Source organism: Crotalus tigris, unplaced genomic scaffold (assembly GCF_016545835.1).
Source record: "Crotalus tigris isolate CLP2741 ecotype Arizona unplaced genomic scaffold, ASM1654583v1 scf7180000024436.1354646, whole genome shotgun sequence".
Lineage (NCBI taxonomy): Eukaryota > Metazoa > Chordata > Lepidosauria > Squamata > Viperidae > Crotalus > Crotalus tigris.
In genome coordinates, this window is record NW_024100605.1 from 328,569 (window position 1) to 347,508 (window position 18,940).

The following is an 18,940-nucleotide window of genomic DNA, read 5'->3' on the forward strand; positions in this document are numbered from 1 at the left end:
CATGTCTCCCCTGGTCTTTCTCTTCTCTAGACTAGCCATGCCCGGTTCCTTTAACCATTCTTCATACGTTTTAGTCTCCAGTCCCCTAATAATCTTTGTTGCTCTTCTCTGCACTGTTTCTAGAGTCTCAACATCTTTTTTATAGTGTGGAGACCAAAATTGGGTGCAGTATTCTAGGTGTGGTTTTACTAAGGCTTTATAGAATGGTATTAGTACCTCACATGATCTTGACTGAATCCCTGTTAATGCAACTTAGGATTGCATTGGCTTTTTTGGCTGCTGCTGCACACTGTTGGCTCATATTTAATTGATTGTCCACTAAGACTTCAAGATCCCTCTCACAGTTACTGCTATTAAGCCTGGTTTCACCCAATCTATATGTGTACTTTTGATTTTTCTTGCCTAAGTGTAAGACTTTTCTCTACACTGAATTTATTTTGTTAGATAGGGCACAGTGTTCTAGTCTGTCAAGATCCATCTGGATCTTGAGCCTATCATCTAGAGTGTTGGCTATTCCTGCCAGCTTTGTATCATCTGCAAATTTGTTAAGTTCTCCTTCAATTAGCTCATCTAAGTCATTTATGAAGATATTGAAGAGTACTAGGTCTAAGACAGAACCTTTTGGTACCCCACTGATTACTTCCCTCCATGTAGACTTAGTACCTTTAAGGATTACTTGTTGAGTATGGTTTGTCAGCCAGTTACAAATCTATCTGATGGTGATGCTATCTGTCCCACTTTTTCTAGCTTTCCAAGAAGTAGGTCGTGGTCTACTTTGTCAAATGATTGCTAAAGTCTAAGTATACTATATCCACAGCATTTTGCTGGTCTACTAATTTAGTCATTTGATCAAAGAATTGCAACCACTTTCTTGATTTTATTGACATATACCCTCTCCATTCATTGGATGTCCCTGTTTACTACTAACTGTCTGATGAAAAGTACTGAATAATTTAAAAACTTGTATGCTCATTTTGTCCTTTTGATTTATTCAAAATGAGGATTTGGTTGATTCTATTCAACTGAGGATTTAGCACTTTTCTTTTCTTAACAGTAAGGTTTATTTTATTTTTATTGGATTGTTGATTGGGATAATTATTTGTTTGTTGTTATAGAGAAGAAAATAATGCCTTTTTGTCACCTTGGCTATCATCCCATAGATCTATAAAATTATTTTTGATAAAAATAGTGATCTACATCTACATCCATCAGAATTAATTCCATGATCTCAAATATACGAGTTAATTGGTATCTTTGTTGTCACAATAGAATAAGGGAACAATTCCAGTGAAACAGTTTGAGGCACTTTGTTAAATTCCTTATTTTCTGCTTCTTGCTGAGAAGCTTTCATTTTCTTCTTTTTTAGTCTTGATTCTGAAATATAGCAGCTATCAATTATTTTTCGCTGTTCCTTTGCTCAGGTGTTTTAAAATGTCTTGGTTGTCTTTTTTCATCCATATAACACACAATTATATCCATAATATAACTTTAAAAATATATCAATTTATTTAGCTTATTACTTGATTAGTCTTGCAACCTTATCAATACAATAAATAAAAATAAATAAAATAAAATGCAGTACATAGTCTAATTCTGGAATAAGACAGGAGGAAATAGAGTAATAAAATACATACATGTTAGCATAAGGAGTCAGTAATCAGATAAATGAACCTCCCTTACAGAATACACTAATTTATTCAATGTATCTGGTTCTTAAGACCATTGACTTAGTTATACATTTAGCAGTTCCATGTACATTTGAGCCCAGGAGGAAATATGACAAATATGTGGTTCAGATCTCAGAGGGCTGTTCTTTCCCATAGGGATAATAAGTATTTAAGCTTAACGGGAGTATATAATTAACAGTTAAACAAAATATGAGAAATATTTCAAACGGATGAGGTACCACCTATGCTGGTTTTCTCATAATATGGCAAGTTTTGGAAGCATCCATATTTGACCAGAGCAAGATTTGGGTTGTTGGTCTCCATGGTCAAATATGGAGACTTCCACCACATGTAGTCAGCAACAACTAGCAGAGTAAAATCCTTTATCTTTACCTAGGTCTCATTGGTACATGCTTTGGGGAACAAGTATGCAATTTTAAAAGTGTCTGCTTTATCATTGTCTTTCTGCATTTACTGCAGTGTATCTCTCAGATGTATACTTGACTGTTAATAGTGTTAATAGCGAAATGAAATATGTACAAATTATTGAAGTAGTGATGGCATGCTGGCAAGTTGATTTCATATTGATTCACATCATGGATATACAAGAAAGCTGGTTCTTCATTAGTTCTTTGTCTGATTGGTCCTATCTGAAGAAATTCCAAGAATACCAGCTCCTGATTAACCTTTTCTTTGGGCCAGACTGCTGATTGGTTCCTTATGCAGAACCCTCACCAGAAAGAATACCTAGCAGCATCCTGGCTCAAAAACAGTCCAGTCAGGAACCATAACTCTTGGAATTGTCAAAAATAATCCAATCAGAAGTCCAGCTATAGATGGACCAATGAGAGACCAGCTTGCCAGGTTCACATATAAGAGCCTAGTCAGCCTAGCTCAGTTGCCTTTAGCTGCTGAGAGATACACCACAAAGCAACCCACTCTGCTTCTGAAGATGTCAGTCACAACTGCTGCTGGAACATCAAAACAAAAGAAACTAGAGAGACCATGGCTATCCAGCCTAAAAACTCATCATTGCTTCATCAGTGCCAGCTGTGAAGACCTATACTAGTACATGCAAATTATTATTTAAGTATCTGCCTAAATTTAATGATTACTGTTTCTTTATACCTAGCTTTCTGGTACAGCCCCTTCTTATGGAGTTTCTAAAGAAGTTAAAGATATTCTGAAAGACGTTAACAAAAATATTCCCAGAAGAATTCATAAACCTGTTACCTCTCACTACACAGATTACTTTGTGACTGGAGCTATGATAGGAGAGCTCAATTGCTTAACTAAGCAAGAAATGGAATATGGAATTACTTGTGAAACTGCTGTGCAGGTTGGAGAATTCTACTTTATAAAATGATTTTACATAGTATTAGAATTAAAGTTTTTGACTAACAAGAAATTATATGTAATTGTATAAAATGCATGAAAGTTTTGTAATAGTAGTTCATATTTTTAAACCTGAATTCAAAAATACTTAAATCATTTAATCTTAACAAATTTTAAAAACCAGTTTTGTTTTATATTATATTCCTGTTTGCTCCAATGCCCTAAAGTAAAAAAGATAAAATTATATCAGTGTGGGACAGTACAGAAAGCAGCAAATTATTGTGTCCACTGCACAAAATTCATTCACTTAATTTTTAAGCTGCTCTTAAAAATACTAAAATGTTGTTACAGAATTTTTGGCTGAGGAAATTTCCTGAGATGTTTGTAATGACAGCCATAACTAGATTAGAAAAACAACTGATTCTCCATTTTCAATGCTTCCTATATAGCTGTGGATGTAAGGGTAAACTGGCTGCGACATCTGTCACCCTGTTGTTTGCTGATGTTAATCCAGCAGATCTGGTAGGCTACATTGGTGCCTGTCCCTTAGCATTTCATGTGTGTCCCTCCCAAAATTGTTTGCTCAATGGAAGTCGACACCATCCCAGATAAAAGGAATATACTAATTTTTGGTCATGGGTATATACCGGTAATATAAATTCTTTGTATAATTACTTTTAGATATTGTCTATTTGGGGATTATTCTTTGTGCTAACCACAAATTATATTGGCATTTTAGGTTACAATGACCAAAAAAGAAAAACTATTTCTAGGGAATTATTTCTTCCATCTAGAATGGAGGCATTGCCATTGAGTGGTTCCCTCCTTAGACATACTATACTTCTTGTAAAGAATGCAAGATGAAAGTTAATTCCTTTGTTTTATGGGAGAATCTGGGAAGGGCACTGCAGGAGGAGGGAGACCTATATATTGCAGCATCTCCCCTCTTCTAAGCCATTTCTCCCTGTTCTAGGTCAGTGGTTGAATTGCCAAGCACCTTGGCCTCCAGCTACTGTTGCTAAAAGCCAAGTCTGCATCCCTTTATGATACATTCTTAAAAGATATGCAGATCTTGCATGTATCCATGGGACCTTGCCTTGGTAAGGTCCCACTTAAAATACTGCATCCAGTTTTGGTCACCATGCTATAAAAAAGATGTTGAGACTCTAGAAAGGGTACAGAGAAGAGCAACAAAGAAGATTAGGGGACTGGAGGCTAAAACATAAAAAGAACGGTTGCTGGAATTGGGTATGTCTAGTAACTAGTTTAATGAAGAGAAGGACTAGGGATGACTGGTTAATTGTTCTAATTGTCAGGAAGTTTCTCCTTAGTTCTAGGTTGCTTCTCTCCTTGCTTAGTTTCCACCCATTGCTTCTTGTCCTGCCTTCAGGCGCTTTGGAAAATAGCTTGACTCCCTCTTCTTTGTGGCAGCCCCTGAGATATTGGAACACTGCTATCATGTCCCCCCTCATCCTTCTCTTCATTAAATTAGACATATCCAATTCCAGTGGCCGTTCCTTATATGCTTTAGCCTCCAATCCCCTAATCATCTTTGTTGCTCTTCTCTGTACTCTTTCTAGAGTCTCAACATCTTTTTTACATCGCAGTGACCAAAACTGGATATATTCCAAGTGTGGCCTTACCAAGGCATTGTAAAGTGGTATTAACACTTCACGTGATCTTGGTTCTATCTGTCTGTTAATGCAGCCTAGCACTGTGTTGGCCTTTTTGGCAGCTGCAGCACACTGCTGGCTCATATTTAAGTGATTGTCCACTATGTCTCCGAGGTCCCTCTCACAGTTACTTCTATTGAGCAAGGTACCCCCTGCATATTCTCCAAGTTTATTGTTGAAAATGTTATCTTTCAGTTTTGGCAAAAATTTATTCTCACAGATCTCTTTTCATTAAATTATGTTTCTTGCTGACTTTTTCTGAGATTATACACAGAAAAGTTGTGGTCCCATTTCAAATTTTTGTATTATTTATCTTATTTTTTTTTAATTAAAATTATATTCCGCCCATCTCTACAAAGTGACTCTGTGAGGTTTTAATCTTTTTTTACATGTCCACCACATGTGATAAAGCATTCTTCCCAGTTTTATGACATTTCCAACATTTATTACTGTATGATTTGTTTATCTTAGGTATTATTAATGGATTTGTATGCCAGCTGTAGAATATTTTGTACTAGCTTTTCTATAAGTTATAATGATGTGCATTTTATAGATTTAGTCCATAATTTCTTCCCATTATTATATCATAACTTTTTCTTTAAAATATTTACATCCATTTTACCACTCATTGTTTTGTTTGTTCTTTATTTGTATCATATCTGAGTAAACCTTTATAAATGTGCCCTAACAGATGGTGGTGGGTTTATATGAGCATGTTAAATTCCGTCTTTGAAATTTTTGCCCCCTTCCCTCCGGTTCACCATTCTCCAATCTTGCAGAGTGGAGGAAGAATTAGAAGCTGAAAATATTATGGATTCCTGACACAGAAGTGAGAGACTTTGATTACTTGGAAGGACTATCTAGACCAGGGGTGGGAAACCTTGGCTCTTTTATGACTTGTGGACTTCAATTCCCAGAATTCCTGAGCCAGCATGGCTGGCATAGGAATTCTGGGATTTGAAGTCCATGAGTCATAAAAGAGCCAAGGTTGCCTACCCCTGATCTAGACACAAAACGTTTGTCATGGTTCTGACAGACAAATAAAGCAGAACTAATACTTAGTTACAAAGTATCGGCACTTCAAAAAAAATGGAAAGCAGCTATTAAAATCCCTCACTTTTTTCAACAGTTGTATTTGCAGTATGAAACAAGTTCAAACCACCTGACTGTCCATCCATTTTGGCTTCATGTTTGAGGAAGGGAAGAAACAAATTAGTATGACTTTTGAATAACATAGAGACTAACCAACCTGAAGCTGAAAGAAGCAAATCCTCTTCCACCCTTCCTTTCCCCCAATTTTGACTTCAAAATAAAGTGGAATATGACAAATTGCTTTATATTGTTATTTGTTCTGCATACTTTTGACCTCAAAAGTAATGCCACCCCAAGTAAGCTTTTGTTAAGTGAGTAGTTATGACTAAATTCCTTGAAGAATTATTCAAGGATTTAATTAAAACTTAGCAAGCAACTCTCATACTGGAACAACTTTGATTTTTGGATCCTCTTCTTCCTCTCTGAAATATATACCAGGTAGACATCCAATGTTACGCTGTCTTACTCCTTGCATGGCGACTTTTATGTCAACTCCTCTGATTATCTTCTATCCTCCATAAATTGCCATATCTTCAGCAGTCTGAAACTACATAAATCTAACTTTGCTTGCTAGCCATCTTCTCATTTTCTCTCTCTCAGTCCAATAGCAGCTCTTCCCCTATCAGCTCCTTATATCATTTCAATTTATCTTACTCTCTTGTGAGTAGTTTATGTGCACAGACGTTTGTGAAGAACTTCATGTTTATCTCAATTACAAGTACAGCTTGTATTGTGTGGTAGATCTCATGACAGGATGGTACATAATATTTTTCACACAGGAGGTATGGAAAGGGCAAGATTTTGTGAAGTTCAGCCAAAGATGAAATTGAAATTGAAATCAATACAGTTGCCCAAATACAAGGTACAATGATAGTTGTAATTGTCTCATCGGCTTGGTTTATTCTTTTTTTTCCCCCAGACGTGTTTCATCTCTATTGATGATTTGTTTGAAGCTTTTGATACATTTTTGGACCCACCCTCCCTGGAATATAAAATATGGTTAAAAATTGCTCTTGATGTTGCTCTTAAAACCTTTAAAGAAAATCTTCCAAATCTGGTAGGCATGTCTGCAGCTTTCTTATGGTTCTAGTGTACATTTTTTGCTGATGCTCTTACTTAAACTGTGTTGCAACTGAAATAGACTTATTAATGAAGAAACTGAGAATTTTAATAATTGGTGTAGCTAGCAAACCTTGTCAATATTTATAGATAGTGACATGTGATATTGGATCAATTTTTATATCTCTGCTAGTTAAGTATATGGAAGATGGGGAGAGAGGCCAATAAACTATAGTTTTGAATTAAATACAGTTTGGGAAAGGCTGGAATGCTTTTGGATAGTTACTGTTTTAATATAAACTAAGTGTTACAAAATGCTGTGATTTGCCAGTCAAACAAGAAAATACTGTTGAGTGATGCTGTGGGATATCTCACAGAATATCTCAGTTATAGCAGTGGTTCTCAACCTATGGGTCGGGACCCCATTTGGGGTCGAACGACCATTTCATGGGGGTCGCCAAACAATGCAGTCCGCCATTTTTTTCCCTTTTCCTTAGCTGTGCTACTCCCTTTTATTCTATTGGCTTTTGAAAGCCAATAGAATAGACTCTCTTGAATAGAGTCTAATTCTATTGGCTTTCAAAAGCCAATAGGAATTGTCCAGGCTGTCTCTGCCCTGCTGAGCCCGCCAAAAGTCCCATTCTGCAAACGGTGCTGCAAGTTGTCTGCAGCGAAGGCGAGCTGTCTGGAAGTTTCCACCCCTCCCTGCTGAGCAACTACTAAAAATGTAAGTAAAAGAGGGCCAGGGGTGGGAGGTGGGAGGCTGGCGGGCGCAGGGAGGGTTGCTGGCGCGCGTGGGGCCTGGCGGATGCCTTACTTCCCTTGGGCTGGGCCAGCTGGTGGCCCAGCCGGTGGTCGGCCTGCACCGTCTCTGCCGCTTGCCAGCTACGCCTCGGCCGGCGCAGGGGGCGGCACCACGCATGTGCGGCGCTCATGGGCAGGGAAAGTCCTTGACTTATGACCGGTTGGGTAGTCCTCGACTTATGACCAGTCGGGTAGTCCTCGACTTACGACCGGTTGGGGGTCACGGCATTAAAAAGGTTGAGAACCACTGCAGTTATAGGGTGCATTGCATTGAAATAATCCCTATTAAAGAAATCCCTGTCCTGGTGGAAGATCAGAAAGCAAAAAAAACCCCATAATCCTAGATTGATAAAAGTGAGATACTTGGAAAAGAAAAGGGGAAAGAGCAAAAGTCTGAATTATATATGGTTATGAAATTGACATATTTATAGAATACTGAAGAACATTAATACTATAAAGAATAGCTTATTGTTTAAATAAAGTATGAATTTAAATGGAGTCATAACATTTAGGTTTGTATATGGGGATGACAGTCTCCTCATCTTACTGAGCAAATATATGTCTTTGAGTACAGAATGGAATTGATATAATTTTTAATTGTGGTTTGGGGGTGGGCCTAATATAAACCCTATTCCAAAAATAAGCCCTAGTTTGGGGGTGAGGCACATACCTAAAATCAAGCTAGGGTGGGGATGGAGCTTATCATTGTTGCCAGGCCTCCCATGGATTGACACTTGCCTCTCTGGCCCACTCTAGAAGGCCTGTGTAGCTGAGAATCGAGCTATGAATTCAATCTGTAGCTCAGTTCTTGGCAGCACAGGCCTTCTGGATGGCCTCTAATGGTGAAATGCAGGCCGGAGCTCCATTCTCAGCTGCAGAATGAAGCTGCTCCTTCGGCCACAGAAGAAATGGGCTGGCTGGGCGGGCCTATTGGTACCACCACTGTGAGGTGAAAAGACCCTCCACCCAAAATAAGACCTGGTGCCTCTTTTGGAGGCAAAAAAGAAAAAAAGAAGAAAAAAGAAAAAAAGACCAGGTCCCATTTTGGGGAAAACATGGTATGTCTTACATTTGTTGATTAAATATCTAAAATTTGAGGACTACAATATCTAAGGGTTCTTAACTGGAAAATTCTAGTTATACTCAAGGTATGATTTAGGGCAGAGGTCCCCAACCTTTTGGGCACGAGGGACCGGTTTTGTGGAGAGAGGTTTTTCCATGGACCAGCGAGTGCGTGGTTTTGTGTGCTGCCTGCATCCCATGGATGGGGCTTTGCTTGTTTGTGCAGACCAGTTGCTGGCATGCCGCCGCCCGGGAGTTGGGGACCCCTGATTTAGGGTACAAGTCTAGGAAATAATTTAAGTAAATGTACATGGGATAGGGAGCCTATAAATCTACTATATAAATACACAATAACATTTACTGATGTTTTGATGGTTCATCCAAAGTATAAAATAATGAGCAAGGCAACACATTAAAATCTTTCAAAATACTTTTGAGTGCAATAAACATTTTGGACATGGATATGTAGTTATCAAGAGTTAAGCTTGATTCAAGGGGAATTCTTTGTCCTACATAAAAATCTTGAATTATAGCCAAGCTACAATTTTTATAAATGTTCATCTAATTCATATATGTCTTTGGTGTATAGGATTGGTCATACAAAATGTGTGTGCAGTTTTCTAATACATATGTTGTGGATGTACCAAATCACACTAAATGTGATATTTATGACGAAGCTATGGATGAGGTAATTCTTGTACATGGAACTGTGCAGGATTGTCAGTCTGGGGAGCCTTATTGGGCACCAGACATTTTACCTAAAACCTGCCACCAGGTAAGAAATATTTTTATAGCTAGCCAATAATTATGTAATTTATAACAATTAATAAACCGACTAGGGGGAGCAAACAACTTGGAAAGCATAACAAAATAAAATTAAAGAATGGATGGAATACTTTTGATATTTTGTTTTCATTTGTATGTTTCAGCACCTGGCCAGTAAATTAAAAGAACAGGATCATCAATATGATGACAGTTTGTTGCTTAGAATTAAATATTTATTTGCAAAATGTACTGGCGTCCAAAGAGTCAAATCAGCTCAATAATCATTATAAATAGAGCTCACTGCATTGATTCTATAGAAATGAATTCTTGTGATTTTCCCAATAACTTATTAAGATACTCTTCCAGGTACAAGGTACTTCAACCTCAACAAAATTATTAATTATACGAACTGAAGAAATAGGACAGCGGAAGAGCACAGAAACAACTCTTAGTATATGCCAGTATCACTCAAGACAGAGATTTGGTGAGGAGGAACTTAAAATCCTTGGTATCATAGAATTTAATTGAAATTATAATTCTCTTCTCTTACTTTCTACCTTTCCCAGCATTATAAACCTCTCAGGAGAGCTGGGTCCTTTCATACTGTGGGGGGAAAGAGAGAAAAAAAAGACAACCATTAGTAAAGTGCATGGACTCAATTACCACAGTGATGGGTGCACCACTGGAAGACCTGAAGGGTCTAGAGAAAACTTATCTATGTGGTCACTAAGAGCTGACACTGACTTGATGGCACATAATAAATCAATTATATGTTTAAATTCAAGTATAGCTAGTATATAATCTGTGTTATGATTTATTAAAAGTCAAGCTCTGTGAGGCTGCTTTTATTGAATAACTGAACATTCTAATCATCTCACACAATTTAAATCTATCAAAAACTACTATTTATGCTTAAAGTAAGATTATTTTTATAGTAGTTATTCAAATGGTACTTTTGGCTTCTAAACACATGAGAAAATCTATGACATAGGTTGACTTTTTTTTTTTTTTTTTTGGCGTTACCTTTGAGCCAGTCTTGACTCCTGGCAACTTCCTGAACAAGTCGATTTAAACTTTAAGATCTCTGAGATCTCTCACTCTCAGTTTCTAGCCTGTGTCTACCGAATTCACTATCTGAGACAAATTTAATTAATGCAATATGCTATCAGTATAACTGTATGTATTTTTTGTAGCTTATAAACACAAAAGTAAGATTTAAAGGGACACCATATATAAATATCAGTTTAGTTTTTTAAAATTATTTTGGAAATGTTCAGAGATAACTAAAGAGAATGAATATTGGAAAATGTTGTGTTTCAATATTCTACAAATCTGCTTATCTATTGGAAGTTTTAAAATAAATTCAGTTGACTTTCAAATGTATTTGTTTTAAATATATAGGAACCTTCGAACAAATTTTTACTTCGGAACATGGCAGCCAAGACATATTAATAGATAATGTAGTAAGTATGCATATTGCATTTATTCAGAAATATGTATGCATAAGGATGCCTAGGTCATCACGACAGCCTGCTTTGGGTGATTGGTGAAGACTAAAGAGTCTCTTTATACTGGCTATAAAATTAAAAGAAAACTTCCTTGTTTTATCTTCCCAGCATGATTTGGAAGAGCTCCTAATCCAACCAAAAGGCCTTTCTGGGACTATCTATTCTCTAAAAAAACATTTCATCACAGTTCCTCCCACTACTTCCTTCCACCTTTATATATATCTCCCCACCCCCTGAGCTTCACTCTGAGGAATATATATATATAGTTCAATAACACAGCCTTCGATCTCCGGGAAAGGTATAAACCAGTTGTTTATTGCTAAAAAGATATTTAAAAACAATAAAAACAACTATTTACAATGTTAAAAGAAACAATTTAGCTTTCGCTGGTCCCCTGCCAGCGTCCTCAGAGTAAAGCTTAGGGGGTGGGGAGATTCTTTTTTATACACCTTGCTGGCCTAACTGCTTACTCATTCCCCGTGTGATAGGGCCATCCTTCCTGGCTAACCGTAATTGCCTTGGTTGTCCCGCCTTCTCTTTTTTGCACTCCAATTCCACACTCCCCCCCCCATCCTTGTCAATCTCCTCCCTCCCAGCACAATTGCTGCCGGTATGCTCTCTAACCGCTCCCTCCTACTCATTCCAGGCTGCACATTCAGATCCAGTGTTCCAAAAGGCTTGCCATCAGTGCTCCTTTCCTTTCTAGCCCGTTGGTCTACACGCTGTTCCTGCCTTTCGTCATCCATTCCTATCAGTCTTTTTTTCTCCGATTTCCCTCCACCCCGGGTGTGCGCACGCTCCATTGTGCCTCATCCTTCTGCTCCGTCTGCCCACGACCAGTGGGGATGCCTATCGGCTTGCTCTTAGGCTCAGCCCCTCTTGTCCTTGTTAGCCTTATCCCCCAATTTCCTTTCACACCTGGCTGTGCGTGAGCACCATCGTGTCCCATCTCTCTGCCCCGTCTGCCTACGATCAGTTGGGCTATCCGCAGGCTCCTCTTTGAGTCCAACCTCCCCCCCTTTTTCACCCCTTTCCCCCTCCTTCCCCCTCTTGGCTAATCCTATCTTTTTTTTGTATCCCTGTCCTATGTATTTTGGGTTGTACGGCCAGGTCCGGCATTCCTAATGCCCCCTCAGTTTTAACTTCCCCCTGCTGACACTGATCCGAACGCACCTCCAGCTTTCCATGCTCCGTCCTTGCCAACCCTGTTGCTTCCAATTCCCCCTGACACATCCTACCACCCCACCTCGTCTGTGCGTGGTCAGCTGGTCTGCTCGCTACTCCACACCCAGATTCATCCCTTCTCACATTTTTACAGCTATCAAGGACATATATATATATAATTGATTTTTTTACAATGACAATCTTTAGTGTTTAGTAAACTGTGTTGTCTGGGTTTAAAAAACAATCAATTATAATTTCTATAATTCCATAATCAATATATTGTTTGTTTCCTTGATCTTCCCTTTTTCCAATAATATTCTCCTTTATCAGCATTAGACAATTCTTAATATTTTCAGTGCATACAAATTTGGATATAGACATTTTTTTGTCTATATTCAACTGTCCTTCAGAAGGGAATATTAGATGTGGTTTCCTGTCACTTTTAAATAGGTATGCAATATCCATTTTGTCTCCTCCCTCCAGGTAGTCTTTCACCAGTACCATAGTCTCTGTGTTTAGCCTTATCAAACCAGCCAATCTTAAAATGCAAACAACCAAATCTCATATAGTTCTTGTCTTTATATATGGTTTTTATAATCCAATGTGTTTCCAATTATCAAGGTATCAGTGAAAGCAGTGTTTTATAACAATTCTTCTGTTCAGGGGTCTTTGAATTATCAACCAGTCAGAATTGCAGCAAAATGTTTTGCCACCTTAAAGCCTTCCAGTAAACTCCCCCCCCTCAGAAGATTAGCCAAGAGTCAAAGTTTTTCTTTCTCTGCAAACAATTCTTGAGCTTAGACAACAGTTAAAGGTGTTTGTTTTTTTTTTTTTTTGCAGACACTCCTTAAGCTTATGGATGGCCCAGTGTGTTTTCTTTCTTTGTTCCCAGCAGTTTTCTATTTAGCTGAGGGGTATTAAAGTTCAAGGGATCAGAGTCTTTGTTTCTGGGCATCTTGCCAATTTCTGAGTCAGTGTTATACTATTGTTCTATGCTCTAGTTCTCCACTAGATGTCAGTAGATATTTATTTTCCAGCTTTTTCAAACAAAGAATTATTTTTCTTGCTTTTTCTTTTTTAATTTCATCAGGACTCTTTAGGATAATAAATCTTAACAGTTTTCTTGATTTTCAGATTTATCCAGACTATAATAATATTAATTTTATTTCAGTATATTTCTTTCTCCCTTGGAAGTTAATTCACCACTTCTGTCTATGGAGGGGTGGGGATGTGATCCCCTCCTTCACTTTCTGAGGATTTCTTACTTTGGGGATCTTTTCCAAGGAATCAGTTACAAAATAGAAGAGAGAAGATCGATATTCTCACCCAGGTCCAAGCACACTGTTCACCGTTTTTCTGGTTTGTGCTCTTGGACTTCGGCTGCTGGCTAGATGCTGATGTGCAGCTAGCCTTTCTCCTGTCGGGTTAGAGGGCTTCCCGGGATTGAACAGATCGACCACCATCATTCCATTGGGTGCCCCTCTTTCTTCGTCGCTTCTCTGGGGCGACATCAGAGCCATTTAGGGTCCCCTGGCAGGGTCAGGGCCAACCTAATTTCCAACCCTGTGGCTCTCCAAAGGGCACATGCTGCAACAGACAAGGCGGATGTAATGCCTTGCTAACAGGGGCCTTCTCTGCACTCTGCGATTACTACCTTTGATTAATACGTTTCATTTTCATACATTTTGTGTATTCTTCCAACAAACCAGATTTCCTCCCACCCTAAACTCAGCTGACTTACCCTGTTGATAATTGTAATATTCTTTTAGATATACCTCTGAAGAAAAACAAAACTTGCTTATGTTGTTTTACAGTATTTGTTTTCTCATCTACTATAAAGTAAGCTAGTAACTCTAATGCTTTATCCATATCACACCAGCTCTAGTAAACTTAATGTCAGTTCCATGCTTCCTTTAATGCTAAATTTGACACAGTCTTCTCTGAACTCTTCTTTACATCTTTCTTCTTCCTGTTAATCCCCCTTAAAAATTTCACTACCAAATCTGGTTTTTGATTTGTCCATTGTCTTTATAGACAATTGCTCTCATTTGTAATTTGCTTAATTTCCAAAGTTTCTGGTGCCAAACCTTTCTTTTTTTACCTGCTATTTCAGCATTTTCAGGTACTGAAACTCTTCCACTTTTCTTCTTTGCTTTTGGCCCATCTCTTTCCCTATGTGTTGCTTCTGAGCTTTCAGGACTTATATTATATTCCAGTAATGGCCACTCTTCCTCACTAGCACAGAACAGTCCAATCAATTCATTTCCATTTTCAGAGTTATGTTACCAAATGCAATATTTTCTGTTTTATCCTTACACTCCTTAAGAAAGCAACCTATAGATTTATTTAAGTCTTATGGCTTTTACTTTAGCACATAAATGATTAATCTCAAAATAAATATTATATAATTATATATTTAAGGAATTAGATTTTTATGGCCTAAAAATGCAATCAAGATGTTATTTTTTTCCCTTATACAGCAAAACACTTCTAGAAACTCCCAACCTCCAGCTTAAAAAAAAATAAAAAAATGAAGAGCAAATATGTTCCAGCCTCACAGAGCAAGGATGCAAGATCTTACATAGAAACCAAATACTAAGGAGTGCTATCAAATCCTCAGTGAATTCATATTTTTATTGGCTTTTGATGAAAAGTTTTCACATTTTAATCTTTTACCAAATGTTATTTAGATGAAGCGGCTAATAAAACACCCAAAAAAGGACCACTGAAATTATTTTAGGACTTTTGAAATATTTGATGTTATTTCAGTTGTTACAATTTCTGTAATAAATTTTTAAACTGATTTCATACTTCTGTGATTTTCAAAATATTTTTATCAATATGAAGCAATTTCTTCACTAACACTTGATGTTACCTAGTAATGAAAGTCTGCAAGAATATGAAATGTCTGCAAGAAATCAACCAAGCTCAGAGAGCAGCAATGACCCCCTCATTTCAACCCAGAGCTACAAATATTCTCGTTTATTGGTAAAATATTTCCCATTTATATTGTTTTTGCATACTGAAATTTATTGATTGGCTATTTTAAAGAGCAAAAAAAAAAGTTTGCAGCAAATAACCTTTTAACATTTAACACAGCATAAGGTTTTGTCTGACAGAATGATACATGTTTTGAGGATGAAAAAAGACAAGGTGAAAATGTTTTAATGGAGATCAAGAATTTATCTGGTTAAATTGGAAGCATACTTTAAATCCACAGTAAGATATCTTTCTTGATAAAACATACTCAACTGCTTGAACCTTCCATTATCACAACAACCAATTGCAAAGCTCTCTTTCTTTCAGGACTTCAAATACACCTAGTGGAGATTAAAGTAACAGTCAGTGGGCCTTTGTGAACTTGGGGTACCCGAGTTCAAAAAGCTTCTAAAAGACCATGGCAGATGGGTATAAAAATCCATGGCATCGTAAAACAATGTGTCTTCATCATGCCATCAAATGTAGCAAAGTCAGTTCTGAAACAATTAGTGTTTCTTTCCATTTCTATCATTACAAATTGCAAGCACAGATCATTCTGAAAAGAGGTTAGGACTCTTGTAATTTGAAATAGAATCATGTAACTATGGAAGAGGTGTGGCCATCAATGTCTTCCTTTAAAAAAAAAAAAAGGCTGGACAGCTTCTCAGAAGCAGAGGAGAAGGGAGAGAAATGGATCCAATGTATTGATTTGGAGAGTTAAAGGCATGCACACATGGGATTTCAGGAGTTGTGCAGTATTAAGTTGTCAAGAATTTTCCAGAACTAGAAGATTTTGGCTGGAATACCACTCACACTATAGCATACCCATAAGGGCAAGGCTTTATCTGACAACCACAAAGCTAGTGTCTCAGAAATCCAAGAGTTTCAGGGTGCTCAGGGTTTTTTGGATGTGGTTGCATCTTGTTTGGTCAGTATGACTCTTCTTGCTGCAGCATACAGTGGACTGCTTTCAAATTAAAAAAAAAAAATCTCAGGATAGCTGGGGAATTCTACGAATAAGTTACCAGATTAAAAAAAAATCCAAGATAGTGAGACCTTAAATGCTAATCTGTTCGTACAGAATTTCCCAGTGATGAATTCAGTAATGATTTCAAGATAACATCAGGACTTTAGTTTGTCTGATAGTTCATTCTCTGATAGTTCATTCCTGTGAGCAGGAATGTCTGAAACATTAAATTCCTTTCTTTCTAGCTTTAGATTTTTCTTCATTTCCATCTGATTTCTATCTGGCTGTGACTAAAAGATCTGTTTGTTGAATAATTACAAGCCAGTTCTAAATGAGAAAAAAACAACCCTGACCAGAACCAGCATTGGAATATTTTTTACTCCTCTACATCATTGTCTCTTTTCAACCAATGGCACCATCTTTTGCCTCAAGGATGCATTTACTGCTGCCTTAGCTCAGCCTCCTGTCACCTGCCTGGTGGCTTTCACCATCAGACATAAAATGTGCCTATTTTTGTATTCTGATTTCATATCCACATTGACTGTTCTAGGGCTGGAAGGAAAACACCATTGATTTCTGCGTTCCCCCCTCCTTCGCCCCGGAGTCTGGCTTATAGCCATGTGTCCCTTAAATATTGTGCTGCTTCTGATTTTGTAACATAGCTTAACAGATACGTTACAAAATCTCAAGGTCTTTTGGTACTGGCTCTGGATGCTACTCTACATTGCCAAATTCACCACTCTTCACATATGTCCAACACAGTTCCTTTTGTCTGAGTTAACAGATGATTGTTACCCTTTACAATATCTTTCTCAATGAGGGGGAAATTACTTTCCAGCTAGAGGACGTTTTTTTAGTCCTTAAGGTGGCTGATTTTCATTATTCCTCCTAATACCACTGAAACAACTGACTTGGACCCTTTTCACCTTTTGGTTTTTCAAGCATGTGACAAACTGTGGCAGCAACATCCTTTTTGTGATTCAAGACTAATTAGACATACCTTTTCTAATTGTCTAAAACAGTGGTTCTCAACCTTTCTAATGCCGCGACCCCATAATACAGTTCCCCATGTTGTGGTGACCCCCAACCACTTATACATCACCGGGTGCCAGGGGCGTGGCCAAAGAAAAGGGGGGAAAAATGGCGGGCAGCCTTGTTTGGCGACCACCGTGAAATGGTCGTTCGACCCCAAATGGGGTCCCGATTCACAGGTTGAGAACCACTGGTCTAAAATATCCTAAGATTTATTTGGTACCAGGGTCCTCTTAAGGCTATCTAGTTTCCATGCAGCATTTCTCAAAATGGGCAGCAACAATTATTGGGCTTGGTTATGAGACAATCAATTAGAGTTGCACACTAAACAACTCAGGGTTTATTCCACAAGTCTGTAATCTTGGTGAAATATGTTCAACTAATATTTGGTTTTATCCTTCATTGTTGCTGCCAGGTAAGATACCTTGTTGTGGCCATGTGCCTGGATGACAAAACTATGATGGTTACTTCTTGGTAATATTTTGTAATGTTCATATTCCCCCTCCCTGAATTCATATTCCCTCCCTCCCCCTTTGTTTTATGGAGAATATGTTCAGACATATTCTGAACATAGAAATGCCAAAAGACTCCTCCAAATCTCTAACTCTGGAATGTTCCCCAAACCTTTTGATCATTTGCAGAAATCAAGGTATGAAAATTCACTGATAACCACTTGGAAACCATCATTATAGGCAAGTTAACTAATTTGTACAGACATTTCATGCTAACTACAAATCATTCTGAAATATGTAAATAAATGCTATGCATCTATTTTAAGACTATGTAACTTCAGTTAGATCTCTGGATTTCTGAGAATTTGCTATAATTTATTAATAAATAATAAATATATTTTATTATTTAAAATTCATACCAGTGTTCCAATATTTGAGGGTTTGCCACAAAGAAGGGGGAGTCGACCTATTCTCCAAAGCACCACAAGGCAGAATAAGAAGCAATAGAGGGAAACTAATCAAGGAGAGAGCCAACCATTGCTTCTTATTCTGCCTTCTGGTGCTTTGGAGAAGCAACCTAGAATCAAGGAGAGAAGTAACCTAGAACTAAGGAGAAATCTCCTGAGTTAGAACAATTAACCAGTGGAACAGCCTGCCTTCAGAAGTTGTGCGTGCTCCATCACTGGAGGTCTTTAAGAACAGACTGGACAGCTATTTGTCCAGAATGGTATAGGGTCGCCTGCTTATGCAGGGCATTGGACTAGAAGACCTCCAAAGTCCCTTCCAACTCTGTTAATGTTCTTAAATTTATCACCGCTTGCTTCAAAGTGACTCTTTGGGCTGCTTACACAATTAAAGGTAGGATAAAGGTATGCTACATTTAGTAGGCAAATTATATTAGTTTGTACTTGTGTGATATAGTGTGTGAATTTAAGGCAGCAGACCTTGAATGATTCTAAACAATTAATAATAATGGGACCTAATTTCTATTTGGAACTGGAGGCATCAGGACATTGTAGACTATGGGCGAGGCTGAGTTGGAAAAGCATCTTGTAATATGGTTAATCATGTTCATATTATGCTAAAAGGCCCATGTGGATGTGTACAGCCCTTAGGCTGAGCCTACCTGAAAATTATCTTTACCAAATTTGAAGAGCAAACACCATGTATGGATAAACACATTGTCATGCTGAGATTGACGGTGTTTAAGGGTAGAAAGAAAAGAAATACAGTAAATGCTGTTGATATAAATCACCTTTAGTTGAATTTCTCTTTTTGACTCCTCCCTTTATTTCATTATTTTTACCCTCTTTGTGTGGGTCACACAATTATACATATTCTAATATCAAAATGATGGCCAGAAGTAATGAGAAAATAGAAG

At 37.7% G+C, this 18,940-nt stretch overlaps 1 protein-coding gene across 1 annotated transcript in view; it reads left to right on the forward strand.

Moving 5' to 3' along the window:
- The window catches only part of LOC120302597 (sodium/hydrogen exchanger 10-like), an 86,138-nt gene extending 71,283 nt beyond the window's left edge, over positions 1-14,855 (forward strand). Inside the window, exons 22-27 of the mRNA XM_039331245.1 lie at positions 2,800-3,006; positions 6,687-6,824; positions 9,282-9,467; positions 9,824-9,941; positions 10,859-10,920; positions 14,610-14,855. Of these exons, the coding sequence (XP_039187179.1) occupies positions 2,800-3,006; positions 6,687-6,824; positions 9,282-9,467; positions 9,824-9,941; positions 10,859-10,920; positions 14,610-14,645 (747 nt within the window). The 3' untranslated portion in view covers positions 14,646-14,855. The remainder of the gene's footprint in view (positions 1-2,799; positions 3,007-6,686; positions 6,825-9,281; positions 9,468-9,823; positions 9,942-10,858; positions 10,921-14,609) is intronic.
- Positions 14,856-18,940: the final 4,085 nt, after the last annotated feature.